Below are 22,196 nucleotides of genomic sequence, written 5' to 3' on the forward strand. Positions count from 1 at the left end.
CAGAACAAAGCGCTCGGCACAATCAATGTGTTGACAGGTTGTAAATAAGCGTCTCTGTGAACTGGCCCGCTCCTCCTAGCAGCCCCAGCCTTGCCAGGGTAATTACCCATTACTCCCCATCATCTCTCTTTGGTTCCGCCAACCTCCCCGCTGCTCCCCTCCTCTGCCCAGGTTCTCTCAGGCTAAAATGAGCTGCCTCTTCCCTTCCACTTACTGGAACCCCAGACTCCTTTTTAAGCTCAGCTCTAGTCACCTTCTTCCTTCTTCCCACCCCCACCTCTCAGAAATGACTTCGAATTTATTTGATATTTTTATGGTGTTCCTCTAGGTGCCCTTCCTCTCCCTCCACCCCCACTTATGGTTCTGAATCTTAGTTCCTTATGAGCAGAGACTGTTTTGCCTTTGTTTTTATAACCCCAGCACAATGCCAGAATCATGGTAGGTATATAATAGAGGCTTGTTGAATTCAATTGAATTGTTTAATTTTTATTCTAATAAATGATTTATGAACTAGTTGTGGGATGGGGAATCTTAAGCTATAGTCTCATGTCCAGAATATGAATGATTTAACAATGTTTTTTAAAAATACTAATTTGAACTGCAATTAATGAGTGAGAAGCTTGAATTTCTATGATATTGTAAGAATGAAATATAAAATGTCATACTAGGGGCAGCTAGGTGGTGCAGTGGATAGAGCACCGGCCCTGGAGTCAGGAGGACCTGAGTTCAAATCCAGCCTCAGACACATAATAATTACCTAGCTGTGTGGCCTTGAGCAAGTCACTTAATCCCACTGCCTTGTAAAAAAATCTAAACGATAAAGTTAATTTTTTTTAAAAAATTCTGTTTTGTGTGCATACCATGAATATCAGTCTTTTGTTGTTGTTTTTGCAAGGCAGTGGGGTTAAGTGGCTTGCCCACAGTCACACAGCTAGGCAATTATTAAATGTCTGAGGCTGGATTTGAACTCAGGTCCTCCTGACTCCAGGGCCGGTGCTCTATCCACTGCACCACCCAGCCACCCTGAATATCAGTCTTAATCAGCTTGTGATTACCTTCTGTAAACCTACAGGAAGGTAGTGTGTCACTGTATTAATTATCCAGCAAGGGAGTGTATGCAAAATATGCAATGTCCACCAGGGGTCAGCCATTTTCAGACACTAGTTGAAGTGATGCAAGTGTGGCAGAGCCTCCCAAAAGGCTGCAGTATTTTTATTAGTTGTATTTAGGACACAAACAAGGTGAAGAATTCCTGTCCAATGAGACTTCTGGAGTCCCTTGGTTACGAGCTAATGAAGAATTCTCAACATCCTTCTTACATTCTTATTATGTTATTAATTCATACTTTTAACGAAAGTGCTTGTAAGGTGCTATAATAATGACTGTCCCATCCAGAGTTGTCATTAATGAGCTTTATAATTGACCTTACCCCAAAGGTCAAGAAGTGTGAGTAAATAATTTCATTTTCTCATTTAGCCCAAAGAATTAAGATACTTAATCTGGTAGAAAGTGACAGCTAATTACATAGATTTGAATAATTTTAAACTTTAAAAAATTAATTTAAGTATCAAATGGAATAATCTAAGAAATAGTATTTAATTAGTCTGGGATTTGGACCCAATGTCATTAAGGCTGTTAGCTGCAGGGGCTCAGAAAGGGCAATCTGGGAAATCATCACCCAGAAGCTGATGATGACCAAAGTCATCATCTAGGTTCTGGACTGGTCCATTAGCAGCACATTCTTCCTCCACCATCAGAAGATAAAGGTGCTAAAGGATGGAGAGTTTTTGAGAATGAGAGGTTGAGGTATAGACTAGACTGGAGAGTTGAGGAATCTGAAAGTGGATGGAATCCCTTCCAAAGGTGACTCTCCCCATCATAGCAAACAACTGGTAAAGTGGAAGCAAAAGGAAGGTAAGGGAACACACATTTATTAAATGTCCACTAGATGCCAGGAAATACTTCACAAATATTATCTCATTTGATCCTCATCCTAACCCTGAAAGCTAAGTGCTGTCATCTCCCCCATTTTACATTTGAGGGAACTGAGATAAACAGAGGTTAAAGTGACTTTCCCAAGTCACACAGATAGTGTTTGAGACTGGATTGGAACTCAAGTCTTCCTGACTCTTATCCCAGAACTCTTTCCACTTCCAAGAAAGTAAGAAAAGGACACAGTAAGAAATGACCGTTTGAAACTCTAAGATGTTTGCCCAGACCAGAAATGCTGAGGGTACTAGCATCTTTCCTCATCTGTCTATCTCCTCATCTATCTTAAGGCTTTTCAAACTTTTTTGTGCCACTCAAGAACTCAACAAACCAACCTTCTATAGACACCTGGCTATCAACAGAATTAAAATGACCTTGAGCCAGTTCCCTTGCTTCTCTAAACCTCAATTTTCTCATCTATAAGTTTCTTCTCTACAATTGCACTTACAATGCAAAATATATTCACTCATTAATGTGAGGGGAAAATCCCAAATCTGCAGGCACGCTGAGTCATGACCAATGGAGAGTTGGCACCTTCTTACAAGCAATACCCCAAACCCCCATTTCCACGTACAATTGCCTAACAAGTCTGCCATCACAGAAAACAGATCAGAGCCTGTCTTAACTGTCTTCAAAGAGAGACACTGTAGGCGGATCTGTGGGAGTTTTTGGATCTCAAAGGTCAAAATGTCCCAAGAAATATAAAGTGACTAGTGAGTGAGGACAGGCCCTCAGAAGTCACCTTTCTCCCCACCTGAAGGAAGATCTTTACCCCTCTCTCAACATGTGATAAGTCCTGACATGCCAAGACATTCCTAATGAGGGACCACATAACCTCAACTCTCATCCACATGAGTAATCATGGTCATGCATGGACAAATATGATACCAAAATATGAACATTGTTTTTAATGACCTCCATTTAAAATAAATTCTTAGGAAATGAAAAAGAAAGTGTTAAAAAATAAAATATCAAATGATTTAATAAAAAAGGGGATGGTGGTGTAATGAGCTGGGAAGCAGAAGCCTTGAGTTCTACGACGAACTATGTGTGTGACCCTGGAGAGGTCACTTCACTCCCTGGTCTCTTTTCCATCTGTCTGTAACACGAAGGGGTTGAACTAAATTCCATCTCAGACCCTGTTGGCTTGAAAGCATTTCCCTGCCCTGGTCCTGCTTATATGGTACATAAACCCACAGAGTCCCTCTCATTTTAGGGTCTTAGTTAGACCTCTCTTTCATAGTCTTTTCTCACTGGCCCAGACAGGCTGGCGTCACCTGAAATCTCTTTGTTGGAAGGGACCCCAGTGACTAACTGGGTTAATGTCTACTTCCCACTCTAACCCTGGAGGGGAGGGGGTCATTCAGCCTGTCCACCACTCACTGTCCTAAAGTCTTTCCTTCCTCCCTGGACAAGAACAAGAGTCTGCAACCATCAAAAATGCAACATGGAGGTTGTACAGGGCTATGATGCTCATTCAAGAACTCAGTGGCATAGGCCCTGTCTCTGTGAGGGCTGCCTAATTTCTCTGATCTAGCTCCATATCCTCAATATTGGGATGGGCATCATCTCCTACCCTGCAGGATGGTAGGCATGTTTTGTAAGGTGTCCTAAGTGACAACTGAGAACTCCAATGGATGTTATCATATCATGTTTAGGAAAAAAGTCATTTATCTCAACTTTTGAACTTCTCTGCCTTTCGTTTCCTTTTATTTGACCCTAATCTGATTTTCAAGTCAAAAATTTCTTTGGGGCCCTGACTCTCAGAGATTGTTAGCCTTGGTTAGAGAACAGAGGAAAACAGATCAGAGGAGAAGGTCATGGGTCTCTACCCACCCTGCAGGGTCATTAGGAATTCAACAGCCAGGGGCCATGCCCTACCACTGGAGTCTGGCCACAACCTGGGCTTGTTGCTGGGATGGAGAAAGTTGTCTCCTTTCAGAGTAAGGAGGCCGCCTTTAGTGGGGAGATGGAAACGCACCTAAGGATGGGTCCTCATTTCGTCTTTTTTGCCTCTAATAGAAGACTGTGCTGGAAACAACTAGAACCTGGCTCTAGTATGTGACTCAAAGATTCCTGTAAGTTGGAAGGATGAAAGGGGATTGGTTGATGGGTGAGGATGGGACACCAGCCCCCATCCCACCCCATGGGAGTATAGGCATGGAATGATTTATTCAAAAGTAACCCACCTACCCCCTGCCACTGAAACTCATCTTCCCAGAGGGCTTAGTCCATCCATATGGAGTAGAGTTCCAGAGGCTGGGTCCTTAGAGGTGGGTCCCCAGAGGCTGGGTTCCCAGACACAACCAAGAACATGGACAAGTAAACTTCCAAAGTTGGCTTGGAAGGCTACTTTGGTTGATGGTGGAGAAGAAGATGAATCCTGGGGGACAACTGGTTGCCTTCCTGCCAAGGCTGAGAGGTGTCTCTGGTGACCTCCTTCTCCATAGTCTTTGTTCTGTGTTCTGTCCTGGAGCCAACTGCCCCACAAGTGTTCAGGGTTTGCTGGCATAACTCCTGCTGCCGGGATGAGTTCTGGTTCCTTCTCAACGGGGTGGAGAAGACCAAGGGAAAGCCCTCCTTACAGTAAAGGGAGTTGTTCTGCGTGGCCTCCACCACCATCTCGAGAAGCCTCACCACACAGTCTGAAAACAAGTGATTCAACCAGAAGTGGCCCTTCTGGAATGCAATCCTCAGGCTAACGGGGCCCGACGGGATCTTGACACTGAGGCTGAATAGGCAGTCTCCCTGGGCACTGTCCCGAATCAGGTATGTACCCACGGGCTCTGCTGCCAGCCGGGCATGAGCCTCACCCACTGACAGAGGGCCCCAGTAGAAGTCACTGGCCTGCAGAATACTGAGAGAACGCTCTACTACTTCCCATTCGTGGTTGCGGAAGGCCCGATAATGGGTAGGCAAGTTGGATTGAGCTGGGCTGAAGGGAGGTGCCGGCTGCCGATGGGAGGGAGAAGGTCTCTCAGATCCTTGAGTAGCTGCTCCGCTGGCCCTCCCTCCGAACGTCTCCCACATGGCCCATGAGTCCAAGAATGGAGCATCCTTAGCTTCCTTACATCAGACCTAGGGATGAAAGGGAAGGAGAGACATGACTCAGTAGTGACATCAAATGTTTGCCAGGCTCCCAGTTGAGTTGGATGGGCAGAAGACAAGCACCCAAACCCTGAGGGAGGCAAGAACCAGCCCAACTCTCAACCCTGAAATTCAGGTGAATTCATGGACTCATGGAATTCTTTAGTTAATAAGATACCCATTTCCACTACCAACCCCAAATCTAGGTCCAAATGAGCTTCATCCCCATCTGAGGAGTCCTGTGGGTCAATGATGCTGCTGTTTGATGCAACAAGATAATGATTCCAACTTGCTGGGTGATTGGTACAATGGTTCTAGAAGCAGTGGGTGCCACAGACGCATCACCAGAGCTGCCCAGGTGAGCTACTTGGAAGCCAACTATTCATCAGGGAGGATGCTGGTAATAAGTTGGATCAACATGGACATCAATCAGACCATTCCCTCCACGGGTACAAATCTCAACCATCTATGTCTTTTTAGTCTGTTCCCTTCTCTTTGCGATCCTGCTTTACAGCCAGTATAAAAGATCCATGTATCTTACAGTCTTCTTATAGGTAGAGCTTTTATCATGGAGGGGTAAGAGCACAGCCCCCAGGTCATTCACGTTACAGCCCATTGCCTAAAGGTTGGTAGCACGTCTGCTCTAAAACAGTCTCTCTTCTCCATAGTCACCAAAAATATAAGAATGTTTGACTTAAGGGACCATCTGAGCTGTTTAAAGCTTCCCCTTGCCCCTAGTCCCCCATACTCAATGAGGATTATGAACTTGGCTGTTGCCAAAAGGTTGGACCCAGCATGGGAGCTCCTTGAAGAAAGGGATGGCCAGGGATTTGCCTCTCTTTGTATCTCCATCTCTTAGCATGGTGTCTGGCCCCAAAGGAGTGCTTACAGAATGTTTATAGACTGACTCCCTGCCAGTCCCCAACCCACAAATTCCTCATGGCCTTCTCCTAAGGCACGGAAGGTTCTTAGTGGAGAGTAAAACCATCTTGAGGAAGTAAATCATGGGTCCTTAGAACCATGAAGTATGGAGTTGGTCATACCCAAGCTATCAGCATTTCAGATGAAGAAGGCTCTGCTCTCCCATAATATTTTCATGTGATGAAGCCACAGTAATTAGAATTCAGGCTTACACTGTGTTAAATTAGTGAAAAAACCTAATATTTTTAAGGGTACAAAAAACCCAGTGCCTTACCAGGGTAAACTTGCTCCAAATGCTACCTGCCCATTTTTATTTCCCAGTAGCTCAGGATAAGATTGTACTGAGGATCTCATTCTCTGCCACCACCGTAGTCCTCAATTACATGTCAAGCTAATATAAAAAACCCTTCTACCAAAATCACCGGCTCAGAAGCCTCAAAGTGCCACTCACAGTGAATGGCCAGCCTCTGGATTTAATGGAGAATTGGAGGTGAATGCTTCCCACAAATTGTTTTTAAAGTAATGTGTTTATTTCCCAGAAAGACACAAAAACCCAGATTTCCCCCGGCGTTACATTAGTGGAACCCCACCAAGGTTGGCTTAAAAAAAAGTAAACCACTTCCAATTAAAATAAGATCAAATAAAGGCAGCAAATAGGTAAGGTATTTTTGTTTCTTAGTAGCCCCCTCCCTCATCCCTCCTGCCATGTTCTCCAGTTATATTTCTTGAGAACAATTTGGTTTTCTGTCCTTGTTTGACAAGTGAAAGCTATAAATTATTTCAGATGCTGGGTCTAGGACCCTTCTAGTCTGGGTGCAGTAACCTCAGCATGCTAACTGAAAATAATGATGTCTTTCTGCCAATCACGGGGAGGGCTCTGATAGACACAAATTGTGTGCCCATTGTCTAACACAATGTGATAACCCATCATGCGGGGTCTTCTAGGTAAGCCTTTCCTTTGTAAGTTCCATTGGCCTTCGAGGTCAAAAACAAGATACTGATTAAAGAAAAATCCCATCAAGAAAGGATATTTGTAGACATTTACATATATTAATTATGGCAATGGCTTTTAACCATCGCTATTTTGGTGATTTGGGGGCACTCTAAGTAAGAGCTTTTCCCATATGCTCAAAATTATTTTGTCAGCCATTGAATACACAGAGATTGCGTGAGCAACAAAACATGGCCCCGATATGGTGGTACGTCAACAGCTTTCGCCTAGGTCCTTTGTGCTGAGCCATGAAGACCCTTTTGGATCAGGAATTACCAGGGGCCAACTTTTCTAATTTGGTCACTTCATTGTTGACTTTTGAGGAGGACTTCTGAGTAACAAACTGTTACCAGAAAGGAGAGAAATCCTTTCAGCTGTTGACAAGAACGGTGTGACAATGGCTTCATTTATTCTGGAGCAAAGAAACTGGATGGTCCATATGGAACACACTTGTTAGTATCCATTAGGCAAGGAGTTGCTCAAATGAAAAGAGATGGACAATTCAAGAGCTGCCGTATTGCTTCCAGCGTTAAAAGAGGTACCTAGAGGAGGACCTCTGGGAAGAGACATAGACGTACGAGAAGTCATGGAAGAGAAAGGAACAGGAGACAGTAGCAGGATAAAGGAGAGACCAGGAGGGAGGTGGAGGCCAACACACCTTGGCTGTGGATTGTTGTCCCAGTTCTGAGGTCAGGACTCAGAATCCTTAGCTCTCTCATTTTCTTTTTTTTTTTTAATTTAAAATTATTTTTTATTAAAGATATTATTTGAGTTTTACATTTTCCCCCCAATCTTGCTTCCCTCCCCCACCCCACAGATAGCACTCCATCAGTCTTTACTCTGTTTCCATGTTGTACCTTGATCCAAATTGGGTGTGATGAGAAAGAAATCATAGCCTTAAAGAGAAGTCTAAGAGGTCTCATTTTCAGAATGAAATGTGAACAGGAAGATCCTTAAGGCTCCACTCTGAAATGTGGTGTCTAAAAATGATTATTGCCCCATTTTACAGGTGAAGTAACCAAGACAGGAGCATGGTTCATTGTGATTCATACAAGGACATAACATAAACCAACATCATAAATCAATGTATTCTAGCCTAGTACTGAGGTCTTCAACATGGATCCCTTTGGCCTTCTAGGTCAAGAACTCCTCAGAATCATCTCAAGTAATAGAAGAAAATGTTAAATTTCAATGAGAGTTTACTGAAAATAAGAAAGCTTCAGGAGCCTAGGACAAGCATTCTTTTTTTTTTTAAGTTATTTTGGGGGGGATTTTTTTCATGGGTTAAGTGACTTGCCCAAAGTCACACAGCTAGGTAATTATTATGTGTCTGAAGCCACATTTGAACTCAGGTCCTCCTGACTCCAGGGTCAGTGCTCTATCCACTGTGCCCTCTTGAACTAGAGAAACTCCTCCTTGTATAACTTTGGATGTCCAGTCTTTCCTAGTCAAGCTTTTATTTATAAGGAAAAACTAACCCTCTGCTCTCTAATGCATTGGGGTCTCATTTTTGGATTATGCTATACTATTCCCAGCATCTATTCCAACATAAGAACTGGAATTTTGAGGAAAACAAACCTGCCTGAGGTCACAGGTTCAATGCCATGGTGAGGTTATGGCCCATCCATAGAATGGTCCAGGTCGGAGCAAAAATGTCCCCCTTCAGCAGGCCCTATCAAGCCCTTCCCCCTTCTCCCTGTCCTTCCCATCCTCCTCTTCTCCTTGCCTGTCAACCTCTCCTGGAAGACCCTCCCAACCCCAACCCAATGTAGGGGAACTGTATTCTCAATTTAGAACTCGGGCATCTATATGGTAGAGCCATTGTTTGGTTTCTCTTTCCTTTGAACACCTCCCCACTCTGGCCCTTGTTGCTATTCTGCTCTATGACTATCTCTGGGTCCATCTAAGAATGCCCCCTTGGTGAAATGGGAGCTCTACATGCCCAGATTCTGATGCCTCCTAGGGAGATGCCCTCCTAGGGCATGACTCTGGACTCTCAACAACTGTGCCAATGGACGGCAAACCCTAGGAAATCCTACTAAACTGAGACAAGTTCTGGTTTGTTCAGTGATGAACTGTAGACCGGATACCAGAAGACCTGCCTAGCTAGATCTGGAGATCGCCACCGAGGCAGAAACATTTCTTCAGAAACACATCATGAAGATCATATATGACTGAGGTTCTCAGCCTGGGGTCCATGAACTTAAAAAAAATATTCTGATGACCATAGTTCAATATAATTGGCTTCCTTTGTGCAGCTTACTTTATAAATGTAAAAATATTATTCTGAAAAGAGACCCATGAGCTTCACCAGACTACCCAAGGGATCCATGACCTCCCCTAAAAGTCTGAGAACCTGTGATCCACTGTGTCACTCAAAATCACCGTGGTGAGAAGGCAACCCAAGGCTTATTTTTCTACTACCTTGTAATGAGGTCTCTGGTGCCAGAGGAGGAAGAAACCCTCCCTTAGCTCAGTTTGGGACTTTCTGGTGGAAACCACTGGCCATGAAAAAAAGAAATCCTAAACAAACTGCATTAGGGCTAGCTTATAATTGAGATATACATACCATAACGTTTACATTTGTCAATGAAACTTCCCAAAAGTTACAGGCTAACTCAAGGTCAGAGATATTTGGGAGTGTAGCAAATCTATGGTATGTTACTTCCACTTTGTGGTTGTCTTGAATTCTTTTCTCATTTGCCAATTAGAATTTGGGTGTGAAAAATGTCTATGCACGGGGTGGCTAGGTGGCACAGTGGATAGAGCACCGGTCCTGGAGTCAGGAGGACCTGAGTGCAAATCCGGCCTCAGACACTTCATAATGACCTAGCTGTGTGGCCTTGGGCGAGTCACTAACCCCATTGCCTTGCCAAAAAAAAAACAAACTAAAAAAAAGTCTATACAAAAAAAAAACCTCACTGGAAAAGGAAATAAGGAAGGCCTCCCATTGTGAATTTTAAAATCACTAAGCTGTTTCCACCACTTGCTGGTTTTTTTTAGGTTTTTGCAAGGCAATGGGGTTAAGTGACTTGCCCAAGGCCACACAGCTAGGTCATTATGAAGTACCTGAGGCCGGGTTTGAACTCAGGTCCTCCTGACTCCAGGGCCGGTGCTCTATCCACTGTGCCACCTCACTGCCCCGCTACATGGACTTTTTCAATAGCCACATAAGACCCGACACTATAATAATATTAATAACAATAGTTCGTCTGGACAGAGTACTTTAAGGTTCAATATACTTCACACTTTTACCAGTCTGCTCGTCGCTGAGGGGAAGGGGCGGGGAAAGGAGGGTGGGAGAAAATGTGTAATTTATAAATATGCAAGTGGATGAATCTTGAAAAACTTTCATTACGTGTAAGTGGAGAAATAAAATAAAATATCAATGAAAAAAAGATTTTAGATGCCATCTCCTTTGGTTCTCACAACAATCTTGTGTGAGAGGTCCTATTATCATTCCCAAAGGGCAGATAAGGAAACTGAGACAAGCAGTGGTTAAGTGACTTGCCAGGGTCTCCCAGCTAGTAAATGTCTTAGGATGGATTTGAATTCAGGTCTTCCTGACTCCAGGATCAGTTCACTTTCCACTGCGCCCCCTTGTGGCCTCTAAAAGAAAGGTTGCTAACAAGTTAGGATTTCCAGTTCTTATGGGATGTTAATTATTCTTATTTAAAAAAAGCACCAAAATGTGCTTATGAAGGCTTTGCAGAAATACATATACAAAACAGGATGGACAGGATATAAATCCATTTCTCTGCTTATCTAGAGATTTTTAGAATAGAATACTGCTGAGAGGGCGGGCCACCCAGTTCTTAGACACCGGCTTTCTTAATTTGACCCTCATTTTGCCTTTCTAAATCATAAAGATCTTATTAGAACCATTTTAGAAAAGTCGCATCTTCCTGGGACTGTAATAGAGCCAGGGATTCGCCTAGTTCCCTAGCCCCAAAAGGTACAATGCAGGTCAGTAGGCATTTGCCACTGACTCAGCAAAGTCAGATGATTCAGGGGAGTTGTGGCCACCGTGAGACCAATTCGGCCCAGGCCTCTTTCCTTCCAGCTTGGTGGAGCCAGGACAGTCAGATTTGAAGTCAGGAAGACTTGGGTTCAAATCCTGCCCTGTTTACTTAAGATCTGTGACCTGGCTGAGTTTTGAGATGACTTGGAAGGTCAGAAATGCTGCACACACACCCCACTCCATCGCCCTTGCAACTCTCTGAGGCAACTCAGACTAACCTTGGACTAATCTAAGAGTGGGGGGCCTTCCCAGGAGAGCCGAGGGGAGGACCAGAGAGGCCTGAAGGGCTCCTTGAGAGCTCTTCCTCAGCCTCTTTCCTTTGGAATTCATGGAACAGAATTGACATGGAATCCTACCCGCTGAGATGATGAGCGGGTCTTTCAGATCTAAGCCCACACACTCACGTGACTATGCCCATACTATGGAACAGCCGGGGGAGAGCCGTGTTTAATGTGTGCAGAGAGAAGCGGGATCCTCCCTGTCCTAACAGCATCATCACTCGCCTCTCCATCTGTCTCTGTCCTAAGCAGACGGGAAGCAGTCGCCCCCAGGGAGCGGGTCTCTTCTGGCTCTAGACCCCTAATCAATTATGAGCCACAAACCACAAGGACTCCATAAACAATAGGGAAGGGGAGGGAGACAGAAAAGGAACCATGTCCCCCCCCACCAAGCTCAGGCAAAAGGGATTACGGGTAGCCAGAGCAGGCCAAGAATGAGGCTTTACCTCCCATGGTTCCAGCACTGCCCAATGGGGTACCTGCCCAAGCTGATGGCACACCTGGGATGTTCAGGGCCTAGGTTCAGGGTCAATCATCTCTCAAAGCCTAGACCTCAGGACAACACTATTTTCCCAAGCAGCTCGGGACAAAACCCCACTGGAAACTCCCTGAAGAACCAGGCCAGGTTTGTGTGAGGCCAGCAATGACCAAATAGTCATGAAACTCTATGAATTGTAGATCTAGTAATGCAACCTACTTTTGGTGCGGGAATGGAGAAACTAAGGGGATGTAGACAATGAAGACAAGAAGGTGAAATGAAGATCTGAGGAACCAGGGAAACTGATGCACAGGGTAGGGAGCACCCAGTCGGCCTCCTCTCCAAAGAGATGCAAGAAACCCAGAAACATGAACATTATCACTAATGATAACTTGCATTTCTATAAGCACTTTATCTATAGCCATTCTGCATGTTAGATGGGTCAAGTATCATTTATGCTCTTTATTTAGCAGATTGGGAAACTGAGGCTTGGAGCTTAGGTGATTTGTCCAGCATAGTGGAGTTTACCAGTGTCAGAGCTGGGATTTGAACTCAGGTCTCTGAACAACTCTGTCCACTGCACTAAGCTCCTAGATGCCAGGCAAGATTAACGTTAATAGATTATTTTATGAAACATTATGGAACTCGGTCAGATTAAATTGATGATAAGGACTGTTCTCCGTGAGGAAACTCTACATGAACCTGACATGAGGGAAAACCACAGACGTTCCCTACAAGACTCCATTCACAAAACCATTCGTGGAGAAATCCCTTTTAAACTCTTGCCTTCCTAGGTGGCCCATCTGCTCCTCTGGACTCCATCCTCTCCCCCAGATGCTTAACACGTTAGAGTCTACTAGGGACATTGTCAGCCACCTTCCAGATTTCAAATAAATCACCAGGGTGCAGTGGATAGAGCACAGGCCCTGGAGTCAGGAGAACCTAAGCTCAAATCTGGCCTCAGGCACTTAGTAATTCCCTAGCTGTGTGGCCTTGGGAAAGCCACTTAACCCCATTGCTTTGCAAAAAAAAAAAAAAAATCAAATAAATCACCAGCTTCTCTCATGGGGAAGTGATGAGGGCAGAGGGGAAAAGAGTTGTCATGAAGGCAGGGAGACCCTGGTTTCTTGATTGAAGTCAAACTCTGACTAACTATTCCAGGCTCAAAAGATAGGAAGCAGTGAGGGATCTTAGAGACCATCTGGTTGACAGATGAAGAAACTGAGACACTGGATGGAAAGATCAAGAATTCTAGGGCTAGCCCTGGGGTCTCAAAGGGCAACCCCCCCATTTCACAGATGAGGCTTAAAAGAAACATTGAGGAGTATGTGGCAGAGCTGGGATTCAAACCAAAGTCTTCTGACTTCAGAGACATCACATATAATTAATAATAGCATTGCCCTAGAGCTCCAAGGTTTGCAAAACATTTTATGTATATTATTTCATTTGATCCTTACAAGAAGTCTGGAAGGGAGGTGCTATTGCTATACCCATTTTATAAATGAGGAAACCGAGGTTTAGTGACTTACCCAAGGCTACACAGCTCACAAGCATCTGAGGTCACTTTTGAGCTCCCGTCTTCTTGACTCTTTTATCATAATAACCCTGTGCAGGAGGTAATGCACGTTCTTAGTATTCCCATTATATAGAGAAGGAAAATGAAGCTTGGAAAGCTGACATCACTGACAGACAGCTAATAAGTGGCATAGTCAGGATTCGGACCCAAGTCTGGTGCTCTTTCAATTATATTTTTAATTTGGCAAGGGCCTTATGGATGATCTTTAGAGACCCATAGCTCAGGAAGGAAACCCAGGTCCTCTGTGCTTGCAACCCCAAAATAGTCCAACACACTCACCGAAGGCCTGGTATGACTGATCTTAGTAAGGCCTAAGCTGAGCTTCTTAATAAACATTTTACTTAAACTCATTTGGTTCACATTTTGTTTTGCATGAAAGGGCAGAGGTTGACATGCTTTGGAATCTGAAACTTTTTCTACAGTCACTAGAGAGGAACAGCCGGGGAAGTACCAGCTTTCTTTCCCACCCGCTCTGCCAATGTGTGCCTCAACCCTAATGCATGGGGAAGCCCAGCCATGGCTAGAGAGGGAGAGAGGCAGGTCAAGCTATGGGTTCTGCCAGCCTTTGCTTTTTTTTTTTTTTAGGTTTTTGCTAAGCAATGGGGTTAAGTGACTTGCCCAAGGCCCCACAGCTAGGTCATTATTAAGTGTCTGAGGCCGGATTTGAACTCAGGTCCCCCTGACTCCCGGGCCGGGGCTCTATCCACTGCGCCACCTAGCTGCCCCTGGTAAGAATGAGATCATCTGGGAAGTGGAAAGCCCTCAGAAGTCCTCCAGGCCAACTATGCCACAAGAGGAGAGAAATTCCCTCTTCCAATTGGATTGCAGCCTGCAGAAGGAGATGCTGCTTCTTCTTCACCCAGGGCCACAAAGAGCCTACACAGCAAATGGACTCAGAGCTACCAGCTTCATTTTTCCTTCCCCTAGAATAAATTCCCGACTCCCTAATACAGTGAAAAGGTAAAAAAGCAAAACGCTCTCATGATCTTTGGCTCCCAGGATCCTAAATTAGACCTTGAAGGACAGCATCCGGTTACATGTCCACATGGAAAGAGGAGCCCCTCGTATGCCCAGTCATCCAGACCCTCCCAGTGTGTGGAGTGCCATACAATTCCCAAACATATCAACACAGCAAAAGGTTTTAAGTCTGCTCCACATCCCTCCAAGCAGCCAGAACTTCCCAGTCCAACAGTCCCTTCTCCTTGACTTTTCATTGCCTTCGTCTGAAAGCCTAGGCATTAGTGGGAAGGAGGAGATGAGCAGGCAGAGTGCCAAAGCTTGGGGTGGACCTAGAGGCTAGGGGGACCAGTGCTGGAAAGAACATGCAGAACATCAAAACTGGAGAGTCACTGTTGGATCTCTCCAGACCCAAAAAAGAGTCCCCCCCCCCCCCAAACATACCCAGATAACTTGGGAACATACATGATCTCATTTTTAATCTGATGTAACAATAACAGGTGTTAACAAATGTTATCTTATTCGATCCTCAAAACAGCCTGGAAAAGTAGGAAATTATTCCCCTTTTACAGAAGAGGAAACTGAGGCAGGCAGTGACTTGGTTACCCAGCTCATAAGTATCTGAGACTGGATTTGAACTCAGGGTTTCCTGACTTCCACTGTTCTAACCCCTGAGCCAGCATCAGTGGGGGGGATCAAACCTTCTGACTCTTGAGTAGGGTTTCTTCCATCCTGTAGATACTAAAGTATCATCACTATTTTGTCCTTTGTTTTTCTGTCTCCCCTGATGTGCCTAGGTCAGGGTAGGAACACACCGATAATTCTTAAGCTGAGCTTGAGAAGCCGTGTGGCATAGTGGGGACTGAGGCAGCCTCACAGCCAAGAAGACCCGGGTTTGAGTTCTGTCTCTGACACACACTAGCTGAGTGATCATGAGCATCCCGACTGTCTGTTTGATAGGTGAGGAAATCGAGTTTCGAGAGCTCAGTGATTTGCCTAAGCACGAGTAGGCCTTTTGGGCTGGACCTCACATCCAGTTCTCCTGACGCCCGAGCCAGCATCCTCTCCTCAACACGTAGGACCACAAGCGTTTAATATGAAGCCTTGATCAAGTGCCCTCCCCCCGTCCGACTTCTCTTTAATCTTTGTTAATCCTCAGAAGATCCTAAGCAAGTGGCTCAGCAGCGTTTTTTACAGGATGACTTACATGTGAAATGCTTCACCATACCAAAGAAAGGCCATAGGCACCCACTGGGTGCAGGAAACCTTGCAAAACACTTTATGTATATTATTTCATTTGATCCTTACAAGAAGTCTGGAAGGGAGGTGCTATTGCTATACCCATTTTATAAATGAGGAAACCGAGGTTTCCTGGGCTCGGGGGGGGGGGTAAGACGAAGTAGTAATGACATGGCCCCTACCCTCCTGAACCTTTCAAGTTAATAAAGTAGAAAAGACGCCGACACAGAAGCTATGATGGCCCATTAAAGAAGGTTAGGGGAATAGAATGGTCCACAGGGGACAGCTTTACCTATCTGTTCATTTGGTCTTCTCTCCCACAACCTGCTGCCAAATACGCTTTGCATAGGATTATCACAAAAGCCAGTGCTCATCCAGCACCTTAAGATTGTGAAGCCCTTTGCAATCATCTCGTTTGATCCTCACACTAGCTCTCTCTCCTCACACCCATTTTACAGATGAGCAATCTGAGGTAGACAAGAGGTGAAGTGGTTAATAAATGAATGTCTAAGACCAGCTTAGCATTCAGGGCTTCCTGACTCAACACATCACCTGGCTGCATAGTCTTCACGGTGTGAAGTCATTATGAGCCCAAGCAAATAAAAAGATAGTCAAGGTCATCCTTGGTTCAGTTACTCTCTATTAAACAGCTCTCTGGGTCTGCGGGCAAGTGACCAAGGACATGGACCCTTTGCCATGACTGAAGGCTAGCTCCCTTGAAGAGAAAAAGGTCAGAGTGCCCTTCTCCCAGCCTGCCAGGGGAAGGACCACAAGCCCAAATTTCCTCTTCAGCTACTGGGCTGCCCTTCCCCTCCCAAGCAGAGAAGGTCCCAGAGAGCATCCTCCCAAGGTGAATTACCTTCAGGCGGGCACCACCCCCACCGAAGACTGGCCAGGCTCAGACCCCTCCAGCGTTTCCTCCCCAAGGTTGAGCCAGAGCTCCAGTATCCATCATCTCCATCCTATCAGACTTCATTTCTGTAGGTTAAAGACAACAAAAGAGATTCATTCAGGTGTAGAAAATGATTTCTGAAAGCCCTTTCCAATTAGAAATTCCAAGGCTCAAGATGAATTCATTGATCCATGGTAAACCAGAGAGAGGATGCTGTCTGTCTTTTTGAGACAAGACTGCTCCCTAAAGATTCTGCCCTTTTACATCTCCCCAAGTGCCTAGAAAGAGGCAGCCCCATGAAGACTTGTTCCCAGGAGAGCCTTACAGCCAGACCATCCTCTTCACCAAGCATGCAAGGGAGCAAAAGATGTGGGGGCAAAGCTCTTCAGACTTCAGTCTCTGCCCCCCAAGCGAAGGAGGGGGGATTTCAAAATGAGCTGCTTTAGGGAGATACAGCCACGGTTCTCCTCCACCCAACGCCATCAGTTGGTACGTGAGCCATCTTGGCTCTGGAATCAACTGTTGCCAAAGACCCTGGCCTCATCCTACCTTGGCCAGAGGCGCAGGCCTCCAAGCCTAGAAGCGGGCGGCCGGATTCAAGCCCCAGCTTCCCTAGCCCTGCCGAAGAAGACGCAAGCATGGCTCATTGGCTTCTGTTTGTATGGACCAATGTTTGCGTCTCTGTCCGTGAGAGAGGAAGAACGAGCGGCAGCAGGCCAAGTGAAAGGGGGAGGTGAGAGAGAATGTGTGTTACCAAAATATCTTGAGACCAGTTCTTGGAAATATGCAGCCAGGCTGCTCAGCTCTACCAAACACTCATTTCCTGTGAAGTTCACCGAGACATTTTCATCTTTCCACCAAAAGAAAGGAAAATGCAAACAAATCAAGCCCCCTCTCCTGGGAATAGAGCTTCCATGGCTTTTTTCTGGCTCAAAGGCATCTTAACAGGAGAGCAAAATTAATTAATGAACCTGGCTGAGAATAATTATTCACGTCTCCCAAGGTGAGATGGATATCTGCATAGACACACATACATTTCATAATCTGCCTGAGACACAGGGGGTCAAGCTAGGGAGGCTGGTCTAACTGTCCATTTTCTCAGTTTCTTTGCCATCACCCAAACTGGCTGGCCTAATCATGTTTTGGTACAACAAGCTAAATAAGCTACAGGAGCAAGCACCTATTGTATGTGCACGAGGGACAAGCTTCCAAGGGCACTGCTCTCCATTCAGATGACAGACAGCCTTGGAAATAGCTAAATAGACTCACCTATGGGACCTCTGCCTTCAACACCTTTCAAAAAGGGCAGCTAGGTGGCTCAGTGGAGAGATCTGAGTTCAAATCCAGATCAGACACTTAGCAATTGCCAAGCTGTGTGACCTTGGGCAAGCCACTTAACCCCATTGCCTTAAATAAATAAAAAAAAAACATTTTTTAAGATCTTTTGAAAGTCTGTAATGGAATTTGGATAAGTATTTCTGAGCTCACACTTAATGAGGATTCAAGAGAAGAGCACCAAAGCAAATGGTAGGCATGTGATTTCTCAAATCGAAGGCCAGCGGTCAACGAAGCGGCCAGTTTCGCCAGTCCCATCCCGCTATCATCCTCTAATAAGTGATTCACTCTGTACCTCTCTCCCTTCATCCAGATCATTCCCTCATTTGATGGTGAGCGCTCTGAAAATGATGCTCACAACGGCTCACTCCTGCAGGAAGCTGCTGGCCCAGAGCAATTAAAGGCTATTTTTAAATGGGCACATCTCCCCTGGGTGGCACAGCCAAGGCATTTGATCAGACCTGGAAGAGTTTGGCATTCAGGGCCAGCTGGGGCCTTGATGCATCTATCAGCCCCTCCCTCACCTGAAAGATGAGGAAACTGGAGGCAAGAAAGATTCAAACCACGGCCAGAAAAGGGCCCATATCTCTGGACTTCCCCTCTAACATAAGGCTCTGGGTCGTGTTTTTGTTGCCACATTTATAAAACAGGTACCAGGCCTCTATTTTTCGTCCATCTTCATTTCTTTATGTATTATTTAAATAAAAACTCTCCAATGTCAAGATTTCCAATTTAGATGTCCAATGAGGTAATATTTGGAAATGCTGGTGCTTAGCGCAAGGCCTGCCTGGGACATAGTAGGCTCACATTAGCCCCCCACCCAACCCCCCAGGAAAAAAACCTGGAAACAAAGCAGTTTATAATAAGAATTTATGAAATTTAAGCTCTATCACTCCAAGAAGTTTACTGAAGAAGTAAAGGTCTTAGTCTTGTGAGAGGCAACATGGGAGGGCAGTTACGTGGAACAGAGAATAGACCACTGGCCCTGGAGGAAGGAGACCCTGAGTTCAAATCCAAACTCAGACACTTGCTATTTACTAGCCGTGTGACCTTGGGTGAGTCATTTAACCCCATTGTCCAACCAATAAAAAAGCAGTGGGGGAGGTGCTGTGGACCAGTGGTCAGAGTTGGCCTGGCTTCTGCCATGATCTAGATTTAAGTCCCAGTGTCCAACATACCCTGGCTGTGCGACCCTGACTGAGAAACCACTTCTCAGGTCCTAGGCACCTCTCTGAAGGGCCATGGTGCAGAGGAGGTGGCAACTTGTATTTGTGGAGGGAATTGCCTCACTGGGACTATTTCAATTAAAGCACAGGTCTGATTGGAAAACAAACACACACACGCAGACACACAGAGTGATGAAGCCCTGCCTGCCATGATCCAGCTGTGATCTCATTTTTAAGATGAAGAGGAAACAGAAGCCTAGATTAGAGAGTGATGGGCAAGGACAGAATCCCGTTGCCCGCCCTCCCGGTCCACTGCAAAGGTTCTATTTCTGCTTGAACCAGCTGGCCAGCCATTCTGCCCGCCAGAGGCTCCAGATGCTGGAGAAAGCTCCCCAACTGATTTCTCCCTTCACAGCTCATTTTCTCGCCACCCCAAGCATTCCTCTCCCACTTGCCAGCACTGGATTGCCGGGTCATTTCTGGAGAAGGATTTCATGCTTGCGAATTGAAAATAACCATCTATGGCAGAGCAATCTGACCCCAGGTCCTGACTTGCATGAGAGAATTGCCAGCATAGGACGCTTCCTCTGGTGACCCCACATCCACAGGGGAGCAGAAGCGGCAGGTGAGAGTGGGGGCAGAAGAGACAGGAAACGGTCTCATTGCTTCACAGCCAAAGGAAAGACCAAGAGAGACAGAGAGACCAAAATAGAGAGGGACAGAGAAAGAAGAGAGAGTGAGAAAGGAAAAGAGAGAAAGAGTGAGGCAGAGATAGAGAGAGAGAGAGGAGAGACAGAGACAGAAAGGAGAGTGAGGCAAGGACAGAGAGATAGAAGAGAGTAAGACAGAGACAGAAAGGAGAGACAGAAAGACAGAGGGAAGAGAGACAGAGACAAAGAAAAGAGAAGAGAGATAGTGAGACACAGAGAGAGAGACAGACACAGAGAAAGGAGAGAGACAGAGAGATGGTGACATAGAGACAGACAGACACAGGGAGACAGACACAGAGAGAGAGAGAGAAAGACAAAGACAGAGAGAGACAGAGACAGAGAGAGTGAAGTCCAGAGACAGAGACAGAGATAGAGAGACAGAGTTCCTGTCCCTGCATCACACTGGCAACTTAGGAGGGTCCCTCAGGAGGGGCTTCCCCTACATGGTTTTTTTTTGGCTTAAACATTTTCAGTTTTGACATGTCATGTAATCAGTGACCACAATTGTAAAAGTGGCTTTAAAGGAGGTGTCGGCTCTTTCTTCCCGGTTCAGACTTTTTTCATACAATAAACACAAATATGTTGACTTTTCAAAAAAAAAATTCCTGGCTGGAACAACTTGAGAACATGAAAGTCCCTGTAAAATGTTACCTTGATATGTGACTTGTAGAATAAAATCCAGAAAAACAATTAAGGTCCCCAAAGTGGGGGGGGGGGTAACCTTGTAAGGTAGTGAGCTCCCCATCACTGGGAGTGTTCAAGCAGAGGCTTGAACAGAAGAGGTTCATCCAGAGGACAGGTGTTGGGCCCCATGGATTCTGAGGGGACTCACAACTTCAGGGTGCTGGGGCTTCCTGAAAGCCTCTGAATGCCTTTTTCCATTATTTCCAGGATTCTCTCCTTCTGGAACTAAGTCCCAGGGAGCCACAAAAGACTGGACCCTCAGATCTGGAGGTGGCACCCCACCCACCACATCAGATAGCCCCAAAGGAAAAGGAAGAGCTGAAGGAAGTGGGGCTGGGGGCCTGCGGGTGGTGGGTTTTCTTAGCAATAAGTAGTGAACCATCAAGTCATGACAAAGTGAGGAGGGGGTGATTGGGGAGGGGAGGAGAGAGGAGGAGGAAAGAAAGCCCAGCGTCTGCCCACCGTGCCCTTGCAGCAAGGCCCACGGCCCTTTCCAGAAGGCTCACCAGGCTCGGCTCATCATCCCAGCCAAACCCTAAGGAGGGGGCGCAAGATTTGTTTCAACCTGGAGGATTTGGCCAGTCTGCAAAGGAGTCTGGGAAGCAGAATGTAGTGTGAGGAAGGGGAGGGGGCGTCAGCTTGGGTGGAGTGTGGAGCTGCCCCTGCCAAGGTCTGCGGGCACCGGGTTTATCTGGATTGTATTTTGGAAAGATAGACAAGTCTTCTTCCCAGGTGAAGATCCTTAGCCCGGGTTCTGGGTTCTGAGCCTGAAGAGGAAGCATGTGGCAGAAGAAACAAAGGGTTCCCTTCTCCCCCCAAAGGGGAGGCTTCGTGCCAGGCAGAAGTTTCTAGACTGGTTCAACCCAGGGGAGACGGCGGCTGCGGCCCCTGGAGAAGCCCCGACCCTGGGCCGGGGCGGGTGGAGCCGGCCTCCCTCCGGGCCGCCGGGTGGGGGGCCTGGGCCCGTCCCTCCCCTTAGGGGATCCCGTCTGCCCCGGGGGCACAGGGCCCTGCAGGCCGCTCCCAAGGGCAGAGGGCCGGCCCCGGGGGGCAGCTCGGAGGGCCGGGCAGCAGGGGGGGGGCAGCTCGGAGGGCCGGGCAGCAGGGGGGGCGCAGCTCGGAGGGCCGGGCCCGGGGGTGCCCCGCTCTGGCACGCGGGTGGGGGCTCTCCGGGGCGCTTCCCTCCGCCTCTGCAGTGGCATTGACCTTCCCCTGGTCGCCGGCGGGGGGGGGGGGCGGTGACCTACAGGCCCCCCAGGTGTCGGGGCGCCCTGACCCGCCCCCCGCGCTGCACCCCCTTCCACGCGGCGCCCCGGCCGGAGGGGAGGGGCTCCGACCCCCCCCAAGGGGCCGCCCCGGAGCCCCGGGCCCACGGGGGGAGGGGAGGAAGGGGCTTCCCGGGGGCGCCCCCGCCGGGAGGGAAACTGAGGCCCGGAGGTGAGGCCCGGAGGTCCGGCCCGGGGCGGGGCGGGGCGGGGCGGGGCGGGGCGGGGCGGGGCGATGGAGGCGCCCGAGCCGTGGGGCGCGCAGCGGCGCCGGCAAACAGGAGGCGCCTCATAAGTGCTCGGCGGAGAAAGCCCGGCTACCCGCGGAGGGGCTGAGGCCAGGGGCCCGGGGTCTGAGCTCCGGCCTGCGCCCCGCTCCCGCGCTCCTCCCGGACCAGGCCCGGGGCCCCGGGGCGAAGGCGGCTCAGGCCAGGCCCGGCCCGGCGCCGAGCTCCGCCGTGCGCACGCGCCAACCCGGCGCTCCGCCCCCGCCCCCGCCCCCACCGGCCAATCGCGGGCGGGCAGCGCGGCCCGGGTACCGCCCACCTCGCCCCGCCCCTCCCGGCGCACGCGCTCTCCGCTCTCCTCCGGCTCCCCCCCCTTCCCT

The 22,196-nt window shown here is 47.4% G+C and overlaps 1 protein-coding gene across 3 annotated transcripts; it reads right to left on the reverse strand.

The window, feature by feature from the left end:
• Nucleotides 1-1,397: 1,397 nt before the first annotated feature.
• Nucleotides 1,398-21,355, reverse strand: LOC141515478 (suppressor of cytokine signaling 1-like). 3 transcript variants are annotated; one of them, XM_074227081.1, is made up of 4 exons: nt 20,831-21,355; nt 16,397-16,515; nt 13,295-13,370; nt 1,398-5,067 (listed from the first exon to the last, which is right to left on the reverse strand). In XM_074227081.1, the coding sequence occupies exon 4, from the start codon at nt 5,017-5,019 to the stop codon at nt 4,339-4,341; it is 681 nt and encodes a 226-aa protein (XP_074083182.1). In that variant the 5' UTR covers nt 5,020-5,067; nt 13,295-13,370; nt 16,397-16,515; nt 20,831-21,355; the 3' UTR covers nt 1,398-4,338. The 3 variants fall into 3 exon arrangements, with proteins under 3 accessions (XP_074083182.1, XP_074083181.1, XP_074083184.1); XM_074227080.1 differs by lacking the exon at nt 20,831-21,355 and adding an exon at nt 16,979-17,265; XM_074227083.1 differs by lacking the exons at nt 13,295-13,370; nt 20,831-21,355 and adding an exon at nt 16,979-17,265.
• Nucleotides 21,356-22,196: the final 841 nt, after the last annotated feature.

The sequence above is a fragment of the Macrotis lagotis genome, chromosome 2 (genome assembly GCF_037893015.1).
Source record: "Macrotis lagotis isolate mMagLag1 chromosome 2, bilby.v1.9.chrom.fasta, whole genome shotgun sequence".
In the NCBI taxonomy this organism is placed as follows: Eukaryota; Metazoa; Chordata; class Mammalia; order Peramelemorphia; family Peramelidae; genus Macrotis; species Macrotis lagotis.